At 41.2% G+C, this 18,870-nt stretch overlaps 1 protein-coding gene across 9 annotated transcripts in view; it reads right to left on the reverse strand.

Annotated features, from left to right (window-relative positions):
• The window catches only part of Tpd52l1 (TPD52 like 1), an 81,470-nt gene extending 62,820 nt beyond the window's left edge, over positions 1-18,650 (reverse strand). For 2 of the 9 annotated variants that reach the window (XR_011369340.1, XM_070010476.1), the window contains exon 1: positions 18,490-18,650. Coding sequence is in view for 8 of the 9 variants with exons in the window: in XM_070010476.1 (XP_069866577.1) it covers positions 18,490-18,508 (19 nt within the window). In the remaining variant the exon portion in view is untranslated. The remainder of the gene's footprint in view (positions 1-18,489) is intronic. The other 7 variants (XM_070010475.1, XM_070010474.1, XM_070010473.1 and 4 more) reach the window with 6 other exon arrangements.
• Positions 18,651-18,870: the final 220 nt, after the last annotated feature.

Here is an 18,870-nt window from a genome sequence, read left to right on the forward strand (position 1 = left end):
TTTTTAGTTTGTCTCTTCCATATCAAGAATTAGTACTTAGTTCTTATTACACATTCCTCATCACTATCATTATCTAATTAGAATGAATCAACATGAGTGTCAATCAAGTTGCCAGGAACTGGGTTTTGCAGAGAAAAGACTGTTAATGGCAGGTTCTTCCATTTCTACCTTCAATCAGCTCTGCTGTCTTCTAGTTCCATATTAGTCACTTTCACGGATTTTATAAATGTTTTCCAAATTTATTCTCAGACGATCCAATGATGCTTCGTTCATTTTTATCGAAAGAACTTCCTTCAGCTCTTTCAGTGGAGTCACACAGAAAATATCAACTACATCATTGCTTCTATTCAGGGAACTTCCCTGAGCTCTCTTTATCCACCTATGCTTCATTCAAATATGTATCTCCTGCCACTTCTAACTACTAACTTGGCTCCAAGCACAGCCCTGCAAAGAATTCTGGATGGCATGTCTCAGGACAATCACCCTGGAATCTGCCTGGTTCAGTTTCCTTCGTGCTCTTTTAATAGTGTTTTCCCAACATCCTTTTCATTGCTATGTTCTTTTCATTTCTATTTGTTATATACATATTGGTTATATTGGAAACTCCTCAAAAGAGGAGAATCTGTCTTTTTGTTTGTTTTCAGAGAAAACTGTGCTTATCATAAGAGAATCCAAAGACAATAGTTCATGTGTCTTTAATCTTTACCATATATGTGGGGATTCATGCACAGAATGTATAAACACATCATAAGTTTTGAATACTTGGCCCATAGGTTTCTTAAATTCTCTAGGTCTCTATTTACTCACTGTGAAATGGAGGTGCCATTACTCATATGTAGCTACCTTTTGGAAATTAAAGTTTTATATGGCAATGCATACTTAGCCACTGTCCAGGTTCCAAAGCCTGGAAGTTGGAAGGACCATGATATCCAATAGCCAATCCAAGGCTTCTAACATCCTGAGTTCCGCAGCTTTCATCAATCAAGGTGACTTACTGTCTGTCATACAGTTTACTCTAGAAGCAAAGGCTACTTTAACAGTCTCTACCCAAGCCTGGAACATCATCACGAGCCAGATGGCAGCTTCACTCCCTGTCTACCTTCAACCAGCTCTCAAAAACCACCCCCTCAACACTCCTCTGCTACTATTAGAGCGGGGAACCACTCATCTGCACCTCATGCACCCTAAAAAAGTGCAACTCCCACGACACTTGGCTCACGACTTCAGCTCACGACTCCTGGAAAAGGCAGCTTGTCCCTGAACATCATGAAAAGTGACACTATGCTGTGTCACTTTCTCCAGCATCTGCATACTTCACCAGAGCCTCTGGTGCTCTTGCTGTAAGTGCATCCAGCCAAGTAACAACACTCATTTGCAGGTCAATATATATGCCTACCTGCCCTCCTAAGTGACTGGTTTCTAGAAAGTACGGCTTCTGCCAAGTTCTGCAAAAATGGGAGAGTCTTTGAGACAGCCTTGTTCATAAGAATTGACCCAAAGGGGTGATACTGACAGAAGATATCTGGGATAAGATAGTCCAAGGAAACCTTCCTAGTCAGGCTCAGGTGCTCTAGAATCATCTTAATGTTCCAGATAGTCTGTAGTTGCTGGAATCAGTGCAGCGACTAGTACTAACTCTTCCAGTTCTACAGGAAAATCCTAGGAGAAAAAAGACATTTCCCAAGATCCTTGGCTCATTCAGTACTCAAGATAAAATGGAGAAGGCCTGAATTTCTCAGTTATCTGTGTTGACATATTCTACCATCCATCATTGCATCCCCAGAATCTAGACATTGCCTTGCACATTGAGGATGCTCACAAATGTTTGTGACCATAATTTTTATTCTGCAATGCATATATTTCTATTTAGGCACTAGGATTAAGTAGTCAAGATTCATTATTGTTTCACAATTTAATATTGAAATCTCCTGATGTTGGTGAAGTCTTACTTTGGTTTCCTTTCTCTGTATTCTAAGAAACAGAATGCACATAGCAAGGTTAAATAGCTCATGTGCCTCTTGAAACCATTGTTGAACTCCTCAATAACCTTAGTACTTTGTTTATTTATTTATTTATTTATTTTGCCATTCATGGGGCCAGAACTCTGGGCCTAGGCAAGGTCCCCTCAGCTCTTCAGCTCAAGGCTAGCACTCTACTAGTTGAGTCACAGCGCCACTTCCGGCTCTTTCTGCTTATGTGGTGCTGAAAAATCAAACCCAGGGCCTCATGCATGCAAGGCAATCACTCTATCACTGAGCCACCTTCCCAGCCCCCTTAGTACTTTATTGAATACTGGTCTATACGATTCTTTGTTCTTACAGATTATTCAATCCACTTGGTCATTCCTAAGTCCTAAAAAGACACTTTTTAGTCTCACTTGAAGTCTTTCGGAAATTGGATTTTGAGATAATTCCCTGTTTTAATCATTTAAATCACACCGGATTTACCACTCCATTCATTACTGTAAGTTAATTACCATAGCAAATAAATTAATTAGGACATCATATATATGTCACTGAGTTCATTGTCACAATATTTTCACTTTTTCCAAATCTTAAAGAGAAAAATCACACAGTTAGCTTGAATCTCACTTCTAAGTTTATAATTAATCATTGTTTCTCTCTCTTCCAGTTCTGGCTGTGTAATCTGTGTAAAAACACCACCAGCCTCCAGTACAGCACCAGAAAATACTGTAAGTTCTCACAATTAGATGTATTGAAAAGGTTTTGACAGTTACAAAGGGTTATTATGGTAATAGCAAGTCATTTGGCTGCTACTCTGTGGGTCCTCAGAACAGGAAGTTGGTGTGATTGTGTTCCTTTATTTAAAAGTACTCTGAGCAAGAAAACAGAAAACATTCTTGATACCTACATAGATCATTCAAAAGGACCAGGAATCAAGTGGTTTAGACAGAATAAACAGTTCCTCTTCACATTTTCTTGTGTAAGTTGAAATCCCAGAATATGGTAATTAACCATTTTCTTTATGTTCTTTGATCAAGAAACAGCTGAGTTCTTAAACATATAGTACACGTGTATTGAAAAATCATGTAGCACATTATATTTGCAAATACTTATGTATCAGGACCTTCAAAATTAAAGTAATATTTTTCTGAAAAAAAAGTGCTAGGGTGGATGTGTGGCTCGGTGATAGAGCATGTGCTCAGCATGTGTGAAGTTCTGGCTTCCATCTCCAGCACCAATTTCAAAAGACGTCATAAACCACATACAGCATTAACTATGTCCAATTAACCACAGCAGGTGGTAGGTAATTCTGGGAAATTACTGACTTTCAAATAAATTTGTCTTTGAAACTGTAACAGTATACGCCTGCACTTCTTTTCTTTCCTTCCCTCCCTCCCACTTTCTCTCCATAAACCACTATAACTTACAACACTGTATGATGAAGTAGCATTTATAGGATACAGGAATAAACTTTGGCTGGTGCCGCATTATTTTAAAAGATGGAGGAAAAAGGAGGCATTTGATGGCTCTCAGGGTTAAATCAAGGTTAATATATACAGGACTTTAACATCCTTGAAGTGATGTGAGGGCTTCCAGTTTCTCTTTAGAGATGGGGACAGAGTAATTGTAAGCTCAGATAATGCATTGGTGGGGACATAGTCCTCATGTAACCTCAGGTGTACTGACAAGGTAGCAACTCTCTGTTGAAAAATAAATTAACTGATAAAGTCTTCACTAGAAAGAAGTGGAGTCATCCATAACCATCACTCTACTACTCTTCCATATATAATACCCATCCTTCTCTTATCACCTTTATCTTCCTAGCTTTACCAAAAACTTGCATACTACATGTTTTGCTAACTTTTCATTGACTTTGCCTCTTCTCTAACACGTTAGCTTCATAAAGCCAGAAATTTTCATTTTCTTTGCTAGTGTTTTTCTAAGTATTGATTACCTGGTACACAGATAATGTAGATAATTATTGAATGAAGAAATAAATGAATCAAAACCAAAGAACTAGTGTTGCTGTTGAAAAGCATTGAATGTTTTACATTATATGTGAGTGAATCTGGCCTATAGAGAGACCATTACTTATAATTGCAGTTTAAAATATTCAATTAAGTAATTAATATAAACTTGTGATTTAAAGTGAAAATCTTAATTTGTTAGCAATAGTGAAATGTTAAGAAAAAATTAAATAAATTCATTGTAGTTACATATTGAATGGAAAGATGTATGAATTTTAAGTACTGGAAATATTGGTCATTTAGTAACAGATGCTTAGATATGACATAGAAAATTGTATTAGCTAAATGCATATGTCAGGTAATAACACAATCTGTATATCATATTATCCAAAAATACTTTTAAAGGTGAGAAAAGCAGGGCAAGATGTCAGATTAGAAGTATCTGCCATTTTGAGTCTGAAAATGTTAATATTTGATATGTAAAATAACCCCCCAAATAGTCTGTTCAACAAGACACACAGTGAATAGTTACTCTGTGCTACAGATCATGACATGAAGAACTGTTTGTGAAGGGAAAGGACCACTGGGTTTCTGGTGAAGACAACCCCAGTTCTTCTAGTGTTACCATACTAGCCTATGCCAATGACCTAACCCCTCACTGCCTTCCTTCACAAAATGTTGAGTCTCTTCTCACTCTAAGTTACAACACTGTGCCTTAAGGACAGAAAACAGGTCCAAAAGTCAGTGAGGGCTGAGAAAATGACTGCTTCCAGTGTGGAAGTCAGAAGATCACCAGGAGTAACATAGATGGGACTGGAGAGATCAAAATGAGGTAGACAGATACCACATCAGCCAGCTCTCTAACACTGGAAAGCAGAAGTGGGTCTGGAAAATGTGAAGTCAGAAAAAAATAGCCAACGGTGACAGAGCCAACGACACTGACCAAGAATGGATTTTTTTTTCACGGTGTGAAGGAACAATACTTCTAAGGGTAAAGAAATCACTGTATGCAGTTTCATGCCACAGACAGTTCAATAGCATAGTGTTGTTGTCTATTTAAGACCTGAAAAAAAACCCAGGTGATTGTGGGAATTATTATATCTATTTGTATTAAGACTTTTCTTGACACCTTACTTGAAAATGAGCTGTTACAACCACAAGCTAATAACTCAAATATGCATTTTATGGAATCCATTCTGAATTCTATGAGACTGAAAGAATGCCCACATATTGTGTTATTTCTGTAGGCAATTTTCCCCTGCTGAAAAAATATTAACAAAGCTAAAAGTATGCTCTATTGAAAGGTCAGTGAAATGTGCAGATGAATGGATATGGATTAGCAATCATCAATATTTCAAACTCCAGCAGACTATTTATCAGTGAGGACTTTGGGAGCTAACCAAGTCAAGGAAGGAAACTGGCATTTTACAAGTTTAATCCAATAACTTCTTGCAACATACAGAATATAAACTCTACAGAAGTAGTGAAGTAAAATGGTATTGCCAGATGTGCAAGATAGACGAATATGATCTTAAATTATTATAGCTTTTATTTCCAGCCATGAAACTAATGTGCTCGGTTAAAATAATTTTAACAGGTGTTGCCAAACTGCACTGAAACTCAGCTATCCAGGCAAACTGTACTCCTTGTAAGTCTGGGTCCTCTCCTTCCTTCAGTCTTCTGCTATGTTAGAACCTCTGCAACCGAGACAGCCAGGAAAACATGGACAGGCAAAACATGTGGCTCTTTTATACATCTCGCACTCTACTCACTGAGTTTCCTTGGAGTTTGTTTCATGGAGATAGGGGAAAATACCTAAATACCTATGTGCTTGGAAAACATCTACTAGCTATCCAGTGACTTCAGTTCTAAAACTCCCATAACACAAAAATTTAGACAAGCTAGGTAGAATTTACTAGTGATATCATAAGGAAAACCAAGAGTTGGCCTGCAGTTTTTTTTCCTGGAAAAATAGCTTTAGAAGCATCTCTTGTCTTAAGTTTCTTGTTTTGGTTCCCATGCATCTCTCTCTCTCTCTCTCTCTCTCTCTCTCTCTCTCTCTCTCTCTCTCTCTCTCTCTCTCTCTCTACCTCTAAGGCTCACTCTTTGTGGATCCTTTCCAGCCTATATCTGCCCCGCTCCATACTTCCCTCATTCTCCTTTTCTTAGAAGCAACTTCTACGCCAGCTTCTCTCTCTATGTTGATATACCTCAACGCCTAATCTCTTCAGAATTTCATCAATGGGGACAACATTAATATCACTCTAGCACTTCTTTCATTTTAGGAGTTCTTATAAGAAATTATGATAAACATTTTAAGATAGAATTCATTTCTCAAAAAACTGAAAGGTTTATCTGCTCTTACCTTCTGACACAATTACATAGACTGCTACTTTCACTTGACATCACTCATTCATTAATCAATTCATTTATTGCTTTCCCAGGAAGTATTTATAGATCTCTCCCATCAACCATTCACACACTGAGGATTTAACAACCAAATTCCCTGCCCTCCCTCACAGAGATTATTTGCTAGATATGAGGAAAAGAAAGAAATAATTATATAGTATAAAATGCAATAGTGTGATAGAAACAAAGGCAGAATAATTTAAATATATATTGTATGTAATATGCATCTATACATGTTTGCATACACACATCTGTATATATTAAAAGTTTTCACTTGTGCCTTAATTAGTTTTTGAAACATCATCTAATTTCAGCAGAGCTAAGCTCTCTATTTGTCCTTAGGAACTTCTCAGAATATACAGAGACTCCAGCATGCTGCTAAGCAACAGACACCAGGATGATCAAGTCCTGCAACCCAGAACATTCACCTTTCTCCACAGACTGTGCACTTCTTCTGTAAGCCCCCATTATTATCATATCCAAGCCATAAGAGACCAGAAAGTAGATAGGCTAATTGAAAAGATAAACACTGCTGACATTGTCCCCTCTTGGCTGATTAGACTGTTAGGAGTGACAATGAAATGTGCATCAAATATGGAGTATACTTGCTCTTCCTCATTGTTCTCTTAGCAAACTTTCAGTGTGATTTAATAGGTAAAAGTTATATTTCAAATACTATACCTGATCTTAACAAAATGGCCAAGAAGTGATAAATTCATGCTCAGAAAGAATTTTGGATGTGGGCTAGATGTCCAAATTCTATCAACTAATATATTTCTTTCTAGCTTCAACCAACTTGTCTTTCCTTAGCTCCAGAAAGTTATTTTTAGTTTTATGGTAGATAGTGTATGAAAATCCAAAGAATTTTTGGTAAGTGAATATGTTTAAAATAGCAAAGCAAGCTTGACCCCTTAACTGCTCCAACAAAAATAGGAGAGTAAGCTCACCAAGGAAGGATTTTAATGTGTTCACATCTGTTCCCCAACACCCACTCCAGAGCCTGGCACAGGGACTGCTCAATGCAGGTTTAATGAGAACTTAATAAAGGAATCACTTTCCTATTTCATTGCTGTAACAGCACTCAAACACCATCACAAGGATTTCACATGCCTTACCAAGCTCAGTCATGACAGAACCCACTTGGGCAGCCCTATTTCCACCACTCTGTGTATGAACAAAGCCAGACATCCCTAAGTGCTAAGTGTTGAGTTCAGTGTTAGATATATTCATATCTATATCTACCCATATATACATATGACGTATATGATGTATATGATGTATATATATGACATACAAATGATGTAATATACATATATGACACATCACACACATATGTGAACCACCCAAGTAACACCAACAGTCAGCTAAAATGTTGACTGCCCCAGCATTTGGAACGTTGAAGGACAGAGAGAGGAAGAGAGGGATGAAGAAGGGAGTGAGGAAAAGAGCAAAAGGGAAAGCAAGTAAGTCCTGATCTGTTTCTCCAGACTGAATGGCACTAAATCCAAAGCAATTACATGGGATTAGTATGTCTCCAGCATACAAGACAGGTCCTGATACAATGAAATATTTATTTTCTCTCAACCTTGGGGAAAAGGCAATAAGAGCAGACAATGATCTGAAGACAGAAGTCAATGCTGCAGAGGGAGAAGCCGTTCACTATATGAGAAGACGGGTCCTGAGAGGAGAGGAGAGCTCTGGCAGGAGGTTCCGGGACACCATCAGAAGGGAAAGAGTCCTGAGTCCCTGCGGGACTAGATAGATACACAGAACTCACTGGTGCTGAGTTGTTTGTGTTTCTGAAGTCAAAACTTCAAAATGCAGTTGTTTCTGTACTCTCATGTATTGTGGATTCTTGGCTCATTACAAACAAGCCAGAGTAATGGTGAGTGCGCGAACTATGAGATGAAGTTAGTAACAAACAGGTTGTGCTCAAAGAACAAAGGCCTCAAGTTGGAGTTGCATCTAACTGAAAGATTTGGGATAAGATATAAAATGTTAGGGCTTGATATCATTGATCTATTTCATCGTCTCCATTAAGGAAACAGAGCAGTAACTTCATAATTAAATATATATGTCAACATAGAAAAACAAAAACACTGTGACTCAAATTCTTTTCAAATATAGGTTTGTATATCGTTTCACATCAGTGATCTACCTCTGTTTACTGGTATTCAGTGCCATTGTTTTCCTTAAACATGATTTACTTTTCCAGTATGTACGACTGTGTTTGTAAACAGAGTGCTCACAAATTCCTTACCCTGTTATAGTTTGCTATGAAGTATCTCCCCGGAAAGGCTCATAAGTTAGAGGTTTGGTGCCCAGCTAGTGGCTAGTGGAGAGGGTATTGGATCTTTAGGGTACTAACTTCATCAGCTGATTCATCTATTGATGAGTTCATAATAAACGGCTCATGAGGAAGTGGGGTTTGGTTGGGAGAAGTAAGTCACTGAGGATGTATCTTCAGTGTATGCCTTGCCACTGGCCCCTTCTCATTGCCCCCCCCCCCCCCCGGCTTTCTGGCTGCTAGAAGGTGAGCAGCTTTCCTCCTCCAAGCTCTTCTACCATGATGTTCCTGCCTTGCCCCAGGTCTAGGAACAAGGTATTGAAATTTCTGAAATGATGAACCAAGGTAAATCTTTCCTCCTTTTCAGTTGGGTCATATAGGTATTCTGTCTCAGCAACAAAAAGTAATTAACACAATGCTAAAATATTTCCCAGGGTCTCAGGATTCTCTCCTGTATACAACAATCTACAAAGTATAAGTGTTGAGCATTTCATGAGCCAATTGCTTGCTTTCCAATAGACAGCCCCCTCTCATAGTTTCTGTAAAAAACACATTTTACAAAAATTCTGAGTGAGCAGTTATTTCTATACATCCTTTAAACTATCTGAACAATACCGTATACCCTAATCCTAAGAATATGCTTCTTTTTTGAGGGAGGGTATTGTTGAGAATGGGCAACGAGGATCTGATTGGAGCTGCATATTAATGATTGGAATCATGCCAGATAAACAGCAGTCCAACAATAGATATGTGCTTTTCCTGGCAGTAATGGCTTTCATGTATACAGTAAAAAAAAAAAAAAAAAAAAAAGCAAGTGGTGAGTACTGAAAGCAATCACGATAGGCTACCCCCAAATATGCCACTCTGTTTTAAGAATGATTTTGAGCTGATGGTATTTCAGTGGCTGAAATCCCTCGTCTGCCTGAAAGCATTCCTCACCCAAAGGAACTCAATTCTCAAAACTCTTCTCTCCTAGATATTGTTACCAACTGTGGCATCTTAACCATTCATTTCTCCAAAGAGCCCATTTGGTTTTAAATTGAAAAGTCATTTCCTTCTCCCAATCTTGCTCTTTCCTCTAGTAATGATAGTTAATAAACTCTCAAATCTCTCCACTCCTTGGGGCAAGCATTCTGTCTGGGATGGGCTGGTGAAAGTAAAAATTTCAAAAGCAATACATTTGTAAGTCTTTCCTCCATTCCTCCTCAATCTAGTGTCAGTTTAATTCACAGCCTTAGACAGTTAACCTGCGGCCAAAGGAACAGTTGACCAAGAGAAATCATCTTCCCCTAGCTTCTTTACGTAGTAATGTTAGAAATATTGATAAACAACAAATGGAACAATATGGGATGTTTATTGACATTAAGTATGTATAGACAACAAAGGTTTTAGCTTTTATTTTTTGCTACTTTCAGCTCATTCATCCAGAGACACAGAAACTAAGGTAACTGGAGAGACTCCCCACCACCTCCCCTCATCCCAAACTGCCTTTTTCTTTCAAATGAACCAGTTCAGCTTCCGTGCTCCTGGACAAGAACAAGGACAAGTGGTTCTTGCTATTGACTGACCAAATAACCAAAAAAAAAAAAGATTTTCTTCTTGAAAGAAAAAAACACATTTTCCAATTTCCAAGGGTTTGAACAAGATTCATCTTTTAGATATATGTCAGGAAATATGTAACTTGTGTAAGATACAAATAACCAAAAGACAACTTTGGAGATAATTTATATAGCATCTACATGCTTTTTAGTACAGCATACTATCTGGTTATAGTCAAGTGACATTAAGTGTGTGTGTGTGTGTGTGTGTGTGTGTGTGTGTGTGTGTGTGTGTATGTGTGTGTGTGTGTCTGTGTGAGAGAGAGAGAGAAAGAAAGAAAGAGAGAGAGAGAAAGAGAGAGAGAGAGAGAGGGAGAGGGAGAGGGAGAGGGAGAGGGAGAGGGAGAGGGAGAGGGAGAGGAAGAGGGAGAGGGAGAGGGAGAGGGAGAGGGAGAGGGAGAGAGGGAGGGAGGAGAGGAGTACCAGGGCTTGAACTCAGGGCTTGAGCACTGTCAGCTTATTTGCTCAAGGCTGGCCCTCTACCACTTGAGCCACATTCTGGTATTTAATTGGAGATAAGATTCTTGGGGCTTTCCTGCCAGAGCTGGTTGCATGATCTCCAGAACTCAGTCTCTTATGTAGCTAGGATTACGCGCAGGAGCCACTGGCCTTGGGCAGAGCAACATTTTTGCCTTTTGAGAAAGTAGTAATAGGTTAGTGAGTAAGAGAATTCTTGTGGATTTGTGCTTTTATTCTGGGAATTTCATCCACACTGTGAGAAGCTATTTAAAATGCATCTTTCCTTGAGGAACCAGTGAGTCCTTTGAGTCAATTCCAATGCATTCGAATGCTCTGCTGCCTTCTGGGGTATATTTACAATAACTCTTAATATAATGCATATATTTTAAATAAATTACATTTCATTTAGTAAACATTCAATGGAAAGGAAAATAATAAATTTGAAAAATCTACATCTTGTAGTCATCTGTCATGTATTCTTAATTGCATCTTAGCTGAGGAGAGTTGGTAATGGCTCTGAGGTGTCACGGGGGAATCCGGGACAGCAGGAATAGTGTCCATCTGCCTACCTGCAGAGTAAGCCAGGCTGGTGGCGGCAGACACCTCCTTCTGCACATGCCACTTGAGAGCATGATGTTTTAACAGACATTGCTAGGGTCGCTGAAGTACAAGTCATCTGACTGTTCACTTTTCCCCCCAATTTCATTAGGTATCTTCTTCAAGTAGGTCATAGCTGATACGCTTGAAAAAAAAATGGCTAAGTGAATAAGACAAGTTCATGTAAACAAGTAATTAATTATAATGCTCATGAGGCAATACAAATCTTTCAAGGGAGGTATTCCTTGTCATTTGTCTTTTCAAACAGCACCTACAAAATACAGATCCTGCTTTCCAGAAACAAGGACATGGATTCTGCAACTTTCCTTTTGAAAATACTGCATGCAAAGGAACACTGAGTGCCGTATGTTTGAAGGGTTCTGTATTTGATCTGGATTGTCCTTGCTTGTGGGAGAATTCTACAGTGCTTTAAAAAAATCATGCTGTGTGACTTTTACAGAATCCCTCATGTTGAAAACAAAACAAAGACAGCTAGCTGTGTATAAGTGAGCATACAGCCCCCAGCTCCCAACTTGCCATGCTTGAGGCTCATTCTCAAAGGCCTCTGGCATAAGAAATCACATTTGAATTCCAGGACCTCGGTTCTCCCCACCTAAGTAATGAGTAATTCAATTAAACATTGACTTTTTAAGACCTCTTTGACCATAGTGTAATTGCTATTTGTAACTCTGCATTCAGACTGCTTATGCATATCAATTTAAGGAGAGGGTACAGAGTAATAATTAAAATCTCAAGGTTTGGAGTCAAACCCTTTCGTTTCCAATCCAGGTTCCAATATGTCTAAGCTGTCTGAGATGGGAAAGTTATATAACTATGCTGTCATTCAGATTTCCTAATCTAAATTCCTTATCCAAATTGAAAGTAACATTACATTCCTTGCAAGGGTGTTATACTTATTAGATAAGATGATGGGATTTTTACAGTGCATAGCAAGGTATCTGGCATTTAAAAATCCCCACTCCCATGTGGTTATTATCACCCTCAATATGAATTCATTCTAATTATCACCCTAAAAGTCCCACTGAAGTGGAAGTGTGTCATCTCATCAGTTCTAGGGGTTATTACTTGTAGGGATGACTACAAACTGTTCCATGTCTCTCCCTGACAAAATGATCCATGTCAAGTTCATCTTTTTTTTTTCTTTCCATTTTCCTTTTTTGGCTTTTAGACATGTTCTCTTTGTGTAGCAGGCTGTGTGCTTGAATTTGCTATGTAGCACAGGCTGACCCTGAACCCTTAATCCTCTTGTGTATAGGCATTTTTGAGTACAAAGATTATTCAGGAAAGGTTGGATACATTGAGAGATGGGGCAATATAATGGTTAAGCTGATGCTCTGGACTCAAATGAGTTAAAAATAAAGATATTTACCCCAGAGTGGTGATTTAGTTTTCAATAAAATAACGTAGGCAAAGTTATTTGCATGTGTGAAGAAAAGCAAGAGTAAACATTTATGAAGTGTTTACTGTGTGGTGGGCTCTATTTCACCACCTTGCATTAAAAAAAATCTCCTCAAATCCTCATTTCAGCTTAGCACATTGCTACTATTACCCCATTTTACAAATGGGGAAAACATGTGCAAAGAAACCAATAACTTATTCACGACCATATTATAAATAACAAGATAGGATTAAAATCAAGACAGTTTTCCTTGATTCCAAGATTTCAACCACTGTGGAGAGGATACTCTGTTGCCTCCCAGAAGGGAGTCTATGTTGAATATTTGTTATTACTATTGTAATCAATAAGATGTGTTGAAATATTTAAGCAAATCAATATTTGTTGAAATATTTATTATTTTCCATATCGTACTGAGTAGCCAATCTTATCATAGGTCACCAGAGCAGCTCTTGCTTATAAGATTTTTGAAGCAACATTTCAGAGTGTGCAAATTAGAGTAATAAGAAACAAAGTATATGACCAAATGTCCATATCTTCACCTACTTCAGGTATTTACAGGTAGTTTTGAAGACATTAAGAATACTCTTAATAATACCTTTAAAATAATTAATCAAAATGTGTACCAGCTTTCATACATTGAGATTTATGACTGCATTGCCTGCAAACTTTAAATATAATATGTGAAACAGAAATTTTCCTAGGAAAATCTGACCCCCATAATCTAAGAATCTTGGCTAAACATTTTGCTATTAGAGGGAAGGATTACTTTATTATTTTGTAACAAAAATACCATACTTTCTCTACAAAGTAAGAATTTGCTTTCCATGTAGCATTAATAAAAATGATACAACTGTATATTTCTACATTCATTTTGTTATTTATAAATTGCATGTATTTTCTATATTCATTCTATATTTATATATTCATTTTGCTCATAGCCTTGTTTCTTTTCTTTCCTCTATTTCTAATTTATATTCAATTGTTTTGCTTTATATGTCCGTATAAAGTACCTCCAGGCATTCCTGGAACAAGTTGAGAGTAAATAAATGTCCCATGAGCAAAGTGTAATGAAAGGTGATATGACACTGCCATTTTGATAGGATTTGCAAACGGGTAAGAGTAATACAATATTTATTCATCTATGTCATTCAATGACTTTTGAGGATTATTCAGAGTTAATTGTGTGAATAGAAAAACTAGCTATTACAGTAGGTTGGAATGACTGCCCCCAAGGATGGTAGGCCTGAAACCTGTAGATATTAATTTATATGGAAAAGGGGTCTTCACAGACAGTAAGCTAAGGATCTTGACATGGCAGAACTAACCTGGATTAGGCAAGTGAGCCCTTAATATAAAGCACAGTATTCTTGTGAGAAAGAAGCAGAGTCAGAGAGGGTGAGAGAAAGCCACAGACAGAGCAAGAAAAGGAAGTGTGATCACTGAAGCAAAAATTGGTGATGGCAGCCGCCAGGGGCTAGAAGGGACAAGGAGCAGATTCTTTGTCAGAGAATCAACAGGAAGCTGGGCTCTGCAGTTCCCTGACTTTGGTCCACTGGAAGTAGGTTTGGACTTTTGGGCTCCAGCGATTGTGAGATAAATTTGTATTGTTTCTTTAGCCACAAAGTTTGTGGTAGTTCGTAGCAGCAGTGACAGGAATGAGTACAACTATTGAATATATACAAGTTGTTCAATGAAAAGACTTTTTTCCTTTTACCTTTATAGCTTTTGCAGAAGGCAAGCATCAAGAAACTTATTTTCATGTCAAATAATAAAATACTAAAAATATCAGTTTAAAGGATCAAGAAGGTTTTATTTTTAAAGACCTGCCATGTGTTTCAAAACAAATGCTAAATCCCCCAAGCAACTCTCCTTCCTCTGGATGTTCCCCATCGTACTGTAAAGGAATGTGCCCAATAAGTCCATCACAAATTGAAAAATACCATGAGTTGAGAATGCTCCTCATCTACGACACATCATTGCTTAGCAACCCTTCACAGTAGAGGGTCAGCAGTTTCCTCCGTGATGACGTGGCTGACAGGAGCTGTCTCTGTCCAGCATTCAGAGAGAATACTGTCAGTTTCTCATTGCTGTCACAAAATACTTGAGAGCAAATGAAAGGAAGGAGAGATTTATTTGGCTCATAGTTCCAGAGATTTTACTGTAAGGTGAGCTTGCTCCATTGTCGTGGACCTGTGGCAAAACCCCACAGTAGGCATCAAGGGCTTTGTGGCAGAGCAGAGGTGCTTACTTTTTGCAGCCGGGAAGCAGAGTATAAGACAGAGAGGGGGGCAGGGACAAGACACCTTTCAAAATATTCAGAGTGACCTTCTTCCACCCCGGCCCAACCTCCTACCCTCTCCCTATAATGCCATTAAATTATCAATGGACTCGTTCATCGATTAGGTCAGAGCCTTCAGGATTCAAACACTCCTTAATGACTGGAACAACTGGCAGAGTATAAGCCTTTGACACAAGAGTCTTTTGGGGGACACTTCCTATTCAAACCATACTGCGTTATCATAAGCCTGGGGAAAATCAAAACTCTGAGTGCACTACTGAATGGGTGGCCATTTTTGCACCACCTTAAAGCTGAAAATCCTTACGTCAAATATCATAAGTAAGGAGCTGTGTTCACTAATAGTATGAAAGTAAAGTTCTTCAGTATCAATGGGGAGCAACTGGAAAGGCTGTCCTGTGAACTGCCCATTCCAGTCTCCGCCAGCTCCCTCCCACCGAGTCACCCCACTCACATCCCCCCGTACTGCATCTACCCACTCCCTAGAATGTCTTCTAGGGATCTATTATTTCACAGAACTGAAGAACGTATTTGCAGATTTGATTTCGTGGGACTAGTTCTAGGATCTGCTCTTCTATGTGCAAATAAACATGTGGAAAATGGTGACACATCTCTGCTTGTCTCTAGATGAAGGGGCAAAGAGAGAAAAGAGGCAAAAAGATACACAATCCACTGTCCAGATAATTTTAAAACAAACCCTGGGGCAGCTAGAAGCATCCATCTCAGAAATCACAGACTCTCCTAGGATCGAAGAAGCCAACATTCCTTTGCTCTGTCCCACACACAAAAGTTCCATCCTCAAGAAGAGGATGGGGGGGGGGAGGGGAAGAGTAACAAAGGGCAGGGGCACAGGTGGGGAAGACGGAAGTTTTATTTTTCCTCTGGAAGCCACAGGGTTTGAACAGGAATAGATATTCACAGCACTAACTTTCTACTCGTTACCCACTTGGCATAAATAAGGGATTCTCTCTGCATTATGAGGATGAGAACTCTGTCCACCTTCTGGGACACTATACACGTGAAATGAGTCAGTGCACAGGAAGCACTGGGAACAGAGATGGGACACAATAACGCACCTGTGCTATTTCAGCATCACCTACAAGGCCTGAGATCTTTTATGCTCTCGTTGCACTGTGTGGCCTTATTTCCTACCATTAATATTAGGCAATGTGACATTCTCATGTGTCCTACAACCACCCAACGGATGTGTTCATCTTCCTCTACCGTAAGTACTATAAAGCAGAAGGCAAGTCTGTTTTTTGTGTTTCTTTGTGTGGTGCTTGGCAAAGGAAAATTGCTCTGAAATATTTGCTTACAAGGAAAGCAACTCAGTGACATTAGAGATTTCCAATCTGTCTTTTTAGATGTCTTCAGAATTTAGATTATTATTTTTTTTAACTTACTATAATTCTCTTCTGCCTTCATAGAATAGTAGAATCACCTGGGAAGTTTTTAAGTGTAGCCAGTGCCCCAGGGATTCCAGTTGGATTGCTATTGGGTCAGCCAGGGTCCACTTAGTCCAACCTGTCTCTCTATGGCTACAGGGTCTTTATTCTTGGGTTTAACCAACCACAGAACAAGAATACTTGAAAAAACATTGAACATGTACAGATGCCTCCCCCACCCATCGTCATTAGTTCCTGAAAATTCAGGATAACCTTTTTTTTTTTTTTTTACCTCACATTTATATTGACTTATCCACAGATTTAAATACATGGGAAGATACCAATAGGTTCTTTGTGAATTCTGTACCATTTTATACAAGAGCCTTGAGCATCCCTGGATTTGGGGATCTTCCGGGGATGGCAGTGCTGGAACCAATCCTCCATGAACACCACGGGATACATGTATGTAAGATTCTCTAAGAACTCCAGTCTGCACCCAGGATGGGAAAGCCTCGTGCGGTTCCTGCCTGCCTGTTCAAATGTGAAAGCTTCCAATTCAATCTCTGCTTTTGAACTGAACCAATAAATCAGAGTCTCTGCTTGGACAAAATGGTAGTCCTGTTTCTGACCCTTCTCCTAAGGCTCGCCAGTGCACTTCCTTGTACACTCAGGCTTCAGCAAAGAGCTCTGTGAAGTGGATGTACCACCACGCCCGTTCCCACGTCTCAGAGGCTGGCCATCCTCCACGTGTGGCCAGCGTCTTCACCCTCCACCACTCGGGCACATCATCCCCCGGGCCCTACTTCCAAGTAGATTCCTGTGAGGTGTGGCCCCCCTGCTATTTTCTCTCAGTAATTTTCCACTTACTGACCTCCACGTTGCTCACTGGGCCGTACGCATGCCCACTTGGCCTTCTCTACCCTGTTGGAAATTGAGTCCAATCCGTCTCACACTCCAAGACCCTTCCCAGTGATCTCCACAGCTCTTCCCATGTCCCCGAATCTGCCCCAATAGAGTCACTCTCTTTAACGTCAACCACTTCCAGCCTTGGTTGAGTTCTCCTTTCCCATTTAGATAACCCGGGGAAACACTGGGGGTGGCATCGTCCTTGGCCGAGGGAACCCTGAGTGTGGTTCTTGCTGTTCAGACAATGGCAGTCCTGGCAGCAAACCGGTTGGGTGACTCCAGGCCCTGGCACTCTCTGCCAGAAGCAGGCTGCTTCTGCCCCTGGGTCATGAACCTCTTTTTTTTCCTTCTTCTTCTTTCTGACAGGCTGTTATGCATATGGAAAGGCACCGCAGCATTCCTTAGTGGGTTGAATGGTGGCCATATTCGTGTCTGAGGCTGGACTCCGCAACCCACTCCTGGGGGATGCTCCCAGGATTGAGTTGTGACTCAGTTTCTTCTTACCTGGCTTTGGCTTTACATACACCGACCTCTGATCTCCCCCCTCTCCCCATCCATTTACTCTCATTCTCGAATGAGCCCAGAGTTTTCCCGACCCCAGACTATCCTGTGACCAAAGACGAAGGCGCTGCGGATAGCCCAGGAGTGCGGGGAGGGGGGGCACAACCGTGGCCTTGGGCTCCTCCCCTCCCCGCGCACTGGGACAGATGGGGACTCAGGTGGTGGGAGAGGTGGGGGGGGGGTCGCTTCCGAATCGCAGCAAACCTGGGAACAAGTGCCAATCTGCGGCAGGTCAGGGGTCTGGGGTCGCTCCCTGGGTCCCCTCCACGAGGAAGATGGAGAGAAGCGCGTGTTCTCGCCCCGGACAACAGGTTTGGGGCGGGGGGTGCCCGCCAAGGGTGAAGAAGTGGGGGGCGGCGACGATGGGCTGGGGAAAGAAGTAGCGCGGGGCCCGGCGCGTTTCCTGCCGCGGGCCGCCGGAGGGTCGGGTCGGGTCGGGTCTCCAGCGCCTGGCTCACCCGCCGGCCCCACGCCAGCCCTGAGTCGGGCGCCCCGGCGGGGTCCGCGCGGCGCGCGCGGGAGGGCCCCGAACCCGTTGGTCCGTGTGCAAAGTTAGATGGGGCAAGAAGAGCGGCCCGCCGCGCGCCGGGGCTCCGGACCCTCGGGGGTGCGCGGGAGGGGGCGATCTGCGAGCACTCACCTTGTGCCTGCGCCTCCATGGTGCCCGACTTGGAACTGAGCGCGGCCCGGAAGCTCCGGCGCTTCGCCGCGCAGACGGCAGCGGGTGCGGGGGACGCAGCTGGCCCGGGCCGCTCGCGCCCTCTCCCAGCGCGCGCGAGTCGCGAGCCCGGCGTCCGAGTGGGCGGGCGACGGCGGGCGGCCACCACTGGCCGCCTCTGGTTACCTCCGCCCCTTCCAGTCCACCTGCTCCACACCGCGCGGCGCGCGCCTAGAGCTGGCGGCCGAGCGCCGCCTGGCGGCCACGCTGCACGCGCGCCTCGCCCGCCCTGCGCTCCCGAGGCACCCAAAGGGCCCACATACCAAATGGACCCTGAGTTGCTAAGTACCAGCACCCATATGT

This window comes from Dipodomys merriami, unplaced genomic scaffold (assembly GCF_024711535.1).
Source record: "Dipodomys merriami isolate MVZ:Mamm:240054 unplaced genomic scaffold, mDipMer1.0.p SCAF_8, whole genome shotgun sequence".
Lineage (NCBI taxonomy): Eukaryota > Metazoa > Chordata > Mammalia > Rodentia > Heteromyidae > Dipodomys > Dipodomys merriami.